Here is an 8,232-nt window from a genome sequence, read left to right as displayed (position 1 = left end):
CCCCCCTCCCCCCCCCCCCCCTCCCTCTTTTCGAGGTCAGACGGCTCCTTACTACTTGTTATTATGTGTGTATAGGCACTACGGCAGCAGCAATGGTATGACAAAGAAGCAACCTTGACTGAGATAGAGTACTGCCAGAAGAAGTTACTCAGAGAGCTGAAGGAATACAAAGGTAAGGATTTAGAAGTAATACACGAAGCTATTGCTTTTGCTAGTGAAACCGAAGATAACAACGATCTCCTCCTTCCCCCGTATCCGAGACATCCCTCTCGTTCCACTGTCTCTGATAAGGAGTGTCTTCCATCCTTCCCTTCCACTCGCAAATTTTCTCAAAATGGAGCTGTCAACAACGGCCTTATTGATGGAGATCAGAGACAATCTAGATCAAAAAGACCATTGAAAGGTTTGAAATTCTTGATTACTGCAACAGCCAAGACAGTGATTACAATTGTTGGAATGGTAACTATCTTGAGTCTGGCTGGTTTTCAGCCCAGGCTGAAGAAACGGAATGACCCGCTGAAGCTTGTTGACTTGTTTCAGCTCCTAAGCAACAATGAAGTACAAGCAACTATGGAGTGCCCTCCTGGGAAGGTCCCAATGTTTGAAAATGGGGAAACACGGTGTGTGGTGAAAGAGAGAATTGAAATTCCATTCGACTCCGGTGTTACGATCACTGATGTGAAATACGGGTGTGGTTGATCTCGACTCAAAAACAAAGAGAAAATAGATTTGTAGCAGTATCGCCAATTTTAGCATTGTGCTCTTTTTGTATATTCTATCCTTCTTTTAACGTACATTACTGCATTCCTCGTGAAGATTCGACAGTGTCATAATTTTTTGTCAGCAAATCCAAGCTATTGGCGGCAAATGCAAGGTTTTGTTTTGCTTGCTAATTCTCATATTTTACTGTCAACACGCGTCAAAATCCAAAGATTATCCGGATGTATTTTATTTGATTTCGTTCACCTCCAGGACAAATTATAAATACTATCATGGAACGTAATCGTGATGCATATGTATATGTATAGTGTAATATGTTGAGGTCTTCAATCAAAATAGTAAACATCATTAATTTTTTGCGAATACGGAGCCGCCATCCCCTACGGACCGCTGTTGGACAGCCCACAGGATTATAGCCGGTATTGGGAACATGGGACAAAAAGAACAGGCAAGTTGGCTCTTCTTTAACCCCAAAGGCTGATCAAATCCAACAATTTAGTACTATAAAACCCAAAGTTTCACACACATTTGTACACTTATTTTTAACTATTTGGCGATCCAGCAGGCTTAATTTGTTCAGTCGCAGATCATGGACATCTGCAACATCAACAAGATCGGTTGTGATAATCCCATTACCATGCTATACTGCAATAATAGTAAGTGCTTCTGTATTGTTTCTGAAGACGCGTACCTTCGTTCTGGTCTTGATTTACTTACAATTTCTTGGAATTATTTCTTCAGCAAGCCCAAGTTCCATTTTCTCTGCAAAGAAACATCTGCAACTTCAATCTTCTAACTTATCATGGCTTAAAATGGATGATTCATGGCAGCGTCATCTTTATTGCAGAACTCCCAAGATCTCAAGAAGATGTAAGCCCCTTCTGTTTGCTACAATTCTTCAAGTAACCAGATTCTAAACTATATGTATCTAATAAAACAATTATATGGTGTTAGAGTGAGCTGAGCTATTACTTGATATGAACCCTTGAAAATACTTTTAATTTGGAAAACCATGTCAATACTTTTTATTTGTATATAGAATCTTAAACTTAATTCCTATAAAACGCACACACAAAACTTGCTTTTTTGGTAATTTTATTAATGCTGGAGAATGAAGGCATGGAAAAGAAACATGGAGTAGAAGTGAGAGCTTTCACAGAAGAACAAGAAGTTTTGGTAACCAAGTCATGGAAAGTTATGAAGAAAAATGCTGGAGAACTGGGTCTTAAATTCTTCTTAAGGTGGGTTCAGTGATTCTTCTTATTGAGATAAGTAAATTAAACTATAAACCATCTGTTTTACCAGTGTTTTAAACATAGAATATTTTAAGGAACTACTAAATTTGTAGGATATTTGAGATAGCACCATCCGCGAAGAAGCTTTTCAGATTCTTGAAGAATTCAGATGTGCCTCTGGAGCAGAATCCAAAGCTAAAACCACATGCCATTACTGTTTTTGTGATGGTAATATTATTATTTATTTACTTTGTTCCTTTTTTTTTTTTAATTGTATTCGACTTTAAAATAAAGTATCAAGCCATCCATGTATACATGAATTACAATTTTCGTTTATGTTCTTGACTCCGAAATGTGCTTGGTTGATATGAAATTCGCAGACATGTGAATCAGCAGTTCAGCTTCGGAAAGCTGGGAAACCTGTCGTGAAAGACTCGAGTCTCAAAGATTTGGGCTCTACACACTTCACATATGGTGTGGTAGACGAACATTTTGAGGTATATTTATTTTATATAAAAAAAATTTCGTGCTACCAGAGCTCTAGTAATTATGGATTTGAATCGATCAATTTCAGGTAACGAAATTTGCATTGCTAGAGACTATAAAAGAAGCAGTGCCGGAGATGTGGTCGCCGGAGATGAAGAACGCCTGGGGGGAAGCCTATGATCAGTTGGTGGACGCTATCAAGGCAGAAATGAAGCCTACTTCTGCATTTTCTAATTGAACAAGTCAAATTTTGTGCTCGAAAAAATTAATAAAATGTTAGTATATGATAATTTATATAATAAAATTTCTCCGAGTTACCATGTGCTAAATCATAATCTGAAAGAACCGTCTCCATTGTTTATCAGCTTTTCTTCATACAAAATGATTGACATACCTCATTTACTATTAAAAATTAATTCAAACATGTTTTTATTTCACAAAAAGAAAAAAAAAATTCCTACTATTTTATTACATTTGTGTCATATTTAACAATAGAGTTTTGATGTTTGGGTATATATATATATATATATATATCTGTGTGTGTGTGTGGTTAATTTGAAAATTCTCATGTGTGTATATATATATATATATATATATTATAAAGTGATTAATTTGAAAATTCTCATGTCTCTAATTGCTTCACTAGTTTATCCTTCAAGCGTGTTCACTGTTGTAAGTCAACGTCTACGGTCAAAGGAATTTCAAATTACCTGCTATTGGTCTACGTAGGGACTCCTACACCAGAACCAATCAAAACACTCTCCCATCCATATCATAGTAAGGATACAATAAATTTAATTTTTTCAATATGATAGTGAAAATAAAATGAACATAGATAACCTAATGAATAATGATATCACACTCTTCAGATAAAAAATAATATTAAAAAAAGGTTTACGTCTTGTTTTGGAAGTTTTGGAATGAAATTACTGGAGATGGAGCTCGACTACCCTAGAAACTATTTTAGAAAAAAATAATCTATATTGTGATTACATCTTATGGAAAATTTTCATGATTAATGATAACATGTTTTGGTCACTCTTTTAAAAAAGAGTAGATCTTTTGTGAGACAATCTTATCAATTTTTATCTGTGAGACGGATCAATCCTATCGATATTCACAATAAAAAGTAATACTCTTAGCATAAAAAATAATATTTTTTCATAGATGATCCAAATAAGAGACCCATCTCACAAAATACGATCCGTGAGACCGTCTCACACAAGTTTTATGTTAAAAAAAGACTAATTTTTGAAACGATCTTATCTCAATTTTTGCACCAGTTTGTAATATCGGAAAGTTATATATACATGTAGCATTGTTCCAAAGTTCTAATTTTCAAACCAGATATTTGATCATTTTAAAAAAAAAATTATATTATAATTGGTGAAATGCACACAGCAGACAACTTGCTCCTTTAAACTGTCCAATAGGTCAAGGGTACAACTTCGCATATTCCCACGTAGAAGATTTTACCACCAAATCCAACTGGCATGGCTCCACTGAATGTCAAAAGCAGCGGCGAGTCAGCGCCAACCATTTCCAATCTCTACGCTAAAACTTCGTAAAATCAACACGTTTCCGTACGCCAACCATCATGCTCCGCCGCAGCTCAGCCCCTGCATCATGGCCGCACCACCAATGGAACCCATACCCACCGGCTCCTTCTCCATACTCCACCTCGCTGCCGACAAAGGAGATTTTGGCTTCTTCCTCCACCTCCGTGGATTCAGCAAGTCCGCAGTCCTCTGTAGATGTCAGCCCGCCTTTGATTGCCATGGCTGCTATAGCCGTAATAACCTTTATCGCCATCATCTTCTCCCGCCCAATCACCCGCCAATTCCTCCGATTCTACCGCCGATACAGACAGGGGCGACGACGATACGTCCCGTCATCGTCCGCCGGAGATGGCCTCTCGCTTCCGTATTCATTTGACTCCCCTAGAGACGCTAGTTTCTATATCGTGTCACCTGAAGGGTTGCATGAATCTCTCATCAAGACGATTCCTCTCTCGATGTTCACTCGCAAAAGCGGCTTCCATGATTGCGCAGTGTGTTTGCTCGAATTCGAGGAAAACGATTACGTCCGTACACTCCCGACTTGCTCGCATGCTTTCCACGTCGATTGTATAGATATGTGGCTGCGTTCACACGCAAACTGCCCACTTTGTCGGGCCGGAATATTCCGCCAGGATTCTCCTTTCAGACCGGTAATGGCAGCAAGGATAAGGCCAAATTTGGACGATATGATTTTCCCGAGCACAATTCTCCAGCCTCTGTCTGAAATTCCAACCAATTCAGAGGTGGCGGTGACAGTGACGGTAGATGAAATCACCCAGGAGCCCTCGCCGAGCCAGGAGAGGATAAACAACCAATCAGAAGACAGATTCAACGGCCGAAATTTCTTGTTGACGAGATCGTATTCTTTCGAATTCGAACGAAACTTAGGTTCGGATAACCTAGGGACAGAGCCCTCGACCGCCTCGCCATGGCGGTTCCGGCGAGGTGGCGGAGGTTTGTGGAGCAAACGTCCGTCGCCTTTCAGCTCAATATCGAAACCTAGAGTTTTCTCATTCCATCACTACAGAGGAATGAAATCTCCATTTTCCCGGCGGCGGAGCTTCCTACCACTCTCGGAATCGAGCGTGCGCACTAGCGGAGGCGGCTCGTCGAGAAGGCGAAAGTCGTCGGCGAGTCCAATGTTCATTAGGACTTCTGCTGGGGCAACTGGGTTAGCCTTGTCGAGCCGGCTAAGGAGCGGTGATCCGGAGGCCTTGCTTTCACCGGAGAGATTTAATAGACGGTGAGGATGCGTGACACGTGGACCGGCAACAAGAAAACGAACGGTAGATGTCAATGTAGAAGACTACGGAGGGTGGTATTATATTGATGTGAACAATTTTGATTGGGTAAGTTAATTGTCTTCCGACCAGAGTAAGAAGAGCGCTGCTACGTATAAATAGATATTTGTATAACTTAAAAAATTCAATACAAAAATTCAATTTGTCAAAATCTCATTATATATTGAATACAAAATCTTGCTATATAACAATGAAATTTTGCAATATAATAATGGTAAATATCGTTGTAACGATATATTGATTATATCTTTNATAAAAGCAATGAACTTAGAACTTGCAACATTTGCTTAGAACTTGCAACATTGGAATCTAATCACACTTGGACAGTGGTGGATTTACCGACGAACACTAAACCCATTGGATGTTGCTGGGTTTACAAGATCAAATATTTGCCGGATGGGAAAGTTGATCGTTTTAAAGCAAGATTAGTGGCGAAAGGTAATACTCAACTTCCGGGGATAGATTTTCATGATACATTCTCCCCCACGGCCAAAATTGTCACCATTCGATGTTTATTAGCCTTGGCAGCGATTAATCGATGGAGTCTTAATCAAATGGATGTGGCCAATGCATTTCTCCAAGGCGATCTAGATGAAGAGATTTTCATGTGTGTGCCACCAGGATATAAAGTTCATGGGACTAACAAAGTTTGTAAATTACGTAAGTCCTTATATGGCCTCAAACAAGCGTCTCGCCAATGGAATCTCAAATTTGCTAGTGTCATGGTTGAGGCAGGATTTCGACAGTCACAATATGATCATTCTCTATTTTTGCAGCATAATTCTGATTGTATTACCCTTTTAATTGTTTATGTGGATGATATAGTCATCACAGGTAGTAGTGAAGTTGCCATTGCGCATATCAAGCAGTTTTTACACTCCAAGTTACAACTTCGAGATCTGGGGACTTTACGGTACTTCTTGGGACTTGAAATTGCTCGATCTAAGGAGGACATTTATCTTAATCAAAGAAAGTATGCTTTAGAACTCATTTCTGAAGCAGGTCTTTCGGGGGCAAAGCCAATTGACACACCGTTTGAACAACATAAACGGTTAACCAGCTTGGATTTTGATTTGATCATGAAACATGACGCTTCAAATGATTCTGCTCTTTCATCTCCCGACTCTTATACTCATTTAGTTGGGAAGCTGATTTATCTTACAATCACAAGACCTGACTTGTCTTATGTTGTTCAGCACTTAAGTCAGTTTATGAGCTCCCCAAAACAATCTCACATGGATGCAGCCCTTCGAGTTGTGAAATATCTTAAGAAGTCGCCTGGTCTTGGTATTATGCTTCCTGTCAACAGTAGCCTAACTCTTACTGCCCACTGTGATTCGGACTGGGCAGCTTGCCCCATGACGCGACGGTCCCTTACGGGTTACTGCATCAAATTGGGAGATTCCCTGTTATCTTGGCGAACAAAAAAGCAAAGCACCGTGTCGAGGTCTTCCGCTGAAGCTGAATATAGAGCCATGACTACAACCACATGTGAAGTAGTCTGGCTCACTGGTCTGCTCTCAGACATGGGTGTGTATTTGCAAGGTCCGGCCATCTTATATTGTGATAATAAAGCAGCCTTACATATTGCGGCGAATCCTATGTATCATGAGCGCACCAAACACATCGAAATAGATTGTCATTTGGTGCGTGAGAAGATCAAAGCAGGCTTGATCAAGACGGAGCACATCTCTACATCTCAACAACTAGCGGATATATTCACTAAGGGATTAAGCAAAGAGCAACATGGTTTTTTGTTGTCCAAGCTTGGTGTCCGTGACCTATACCAAGCTTGAGGGGGGTGTGTTGGTCATATAATAGCATAAGTCGTGTTTTGTAATTTTCTCAATAATACGTTTATACGGTTAGTGAACTTAGAGCTTGTATATATAGCTCTCTGTCTGTAAGACTTTCGGTTGGGATATTCTTCAATAATAAAGGACTGTAGTTCCTTCATTTCAGCTCACTTTTACACACACACACACACACAGATATTGAGAAAATTAATATATATATAGAGGACTGTAGTTCCTTCATATATATATATATATATGAAGGACTGTAGTTCCTTCATATATATATATATATATAGAAGGAATCATAACTTAATCGAACATTTTTGGAGTTTACATGTAGATGAACAGTTAAATTATTCTATTTTTTAATTATTTCTATTTTAGATTTTTTAATTATGTCTTTTTAAATAATATTTTAAAATTTGATCATGTGTAATTGTATATTTAAAATTATGTACAATTATTTTTTTTATATGCAATTTTATTATGTTTTTTAAAATTTTAAAATTATTAAATGAAATAAAAAATTAATATTTCAACGTCATTTCTGCAACATTATTTCACTTATGTAAGAACATACACAGAAATTATCAACTCTGAAGTTACCAACCTCATTTCATCAACTTTCTCACCACCTTATCTAATACGCTCTTAATTGATATAAATAGATACACTTGACAAGTTAGGGTTTTCTTTAGGAACTCCAAATAAATAAAACACTTTGATGCTCTTATACCATATACCACATATATTTTGGAGAGGATGTCTCAATCAACTTATTAACTTGTTTTATTTTTCGAGAAATTGGAATTCAGTTCCCAACCGTCGATTTTTTTTGCGTTCAGTCTCTGGGTACTTTTTTAGTACCACATTTTCACGTGAAGTGTACCATATTTTATATGACATAGTACCACAATTTTGTGGGTAAGAAATGAACCCAAAAAAATATTTTGATGGGAGATTTTTCACCAACTTTCCCTTTATTTTTTTGCATGCAATTATGATCATTTTTTTGGAAATAAAATTGTCGGCCTTCACATACGATATATTAATGGCCACAAGGACGTAACCATTAAAGGTCAAAAAAGTTATGTTTTTATTGAATTACACGTGGGATGATCACATTTGATATATA

General features: G+C 38.1%; 2 protein-coding genes across 2 annotated transcripts in view; both read left to right on the top strand.

The window, feature by feature from the left end:
• The window catches only part of LOC140958774 (plastid division protein PDV2-like), a 9,926-nt gene extending 7,156 nt beyond the window's left edge, over nucleotides 1-2,770 (top strand). Inside the window, exons 2-9 of the mRNA XM_073416339.1 lie at nucleotides 76-694; nucleotides 845-918; nucleotides 1,301-1,376; nucleotides 1,462-1,590; nucleotides 1,838-1,961; nucleotides 2,069-2,183; nucleotides 2,336-2,452; nucleotides 2,530-2,770. Coding sequence (XP_073272440.1) covers nucleotides 76-694; nucleotides 845-918; nucleotides 1,301-1,376; nucleotides 1,462-1,590; nucleotides 1,838-1,961; nucleotides 2,069-2,183; nucleotides 2,336-2,452; nucleotides 2,530-2,679 — 1,404 coding nt within the window. The 3' untranslated portion in view covers nucleotides 2,680-2,770. The remainder of the gene's footprint in view (nucleotides 1-75; nucleotides 695-844; nucleotides 919-1,300; nucleotides 1,377-1,461; nucleotides 1,591-1,837; nucleotides 1,962-2,068; nucleotides 2,184-2,335; nucleotides 2,453-2,529) is intronic.
• A 1,044-nt stretch (nucleotides 2,771-3,814) lies between these two features.
• LOC140958272 (RING-H2 finger protein ATL65-like) lies at nucleotides 3,815-5,272 on the top strand. Its single transcript, XM_073415659.1, has one exon. It carries the CDS (start codon nucleotides 4,039-4,041, stop codon nucleotides 5,245-5,247), a length of 1,209 nt encoding a protein of 402 aa, XP_073271760.1. The 5' UTR covers nucleotides 3,815-4,038; the 3' UTR covers nucleotides 5,248-5,272.
• Nucleotides 5,273-8,232: the final 2,960 nt, after the last annotated feature.

The sequence above is a fragment of the Primulina huaijiensis genome, chromosome 15 (genome assembly GCF_012295235.1).
Source record: "Primulina huaijiensis isolate GDHJ02 chromosome 15, ASM1229523v2, whole genome shotgun sequence".
Lineage (NCBI taxonomy): Eukaryota > Viridiplantae > Streptophyta > Magnoliopsida > Lamiales > Gesneriaceae > Primulina > Primulina huaijiensis.
Note: the sequence above shows the minus strand (reverse complement) of the source record. Positions and strands in the feature narration are given on the sequence as shown.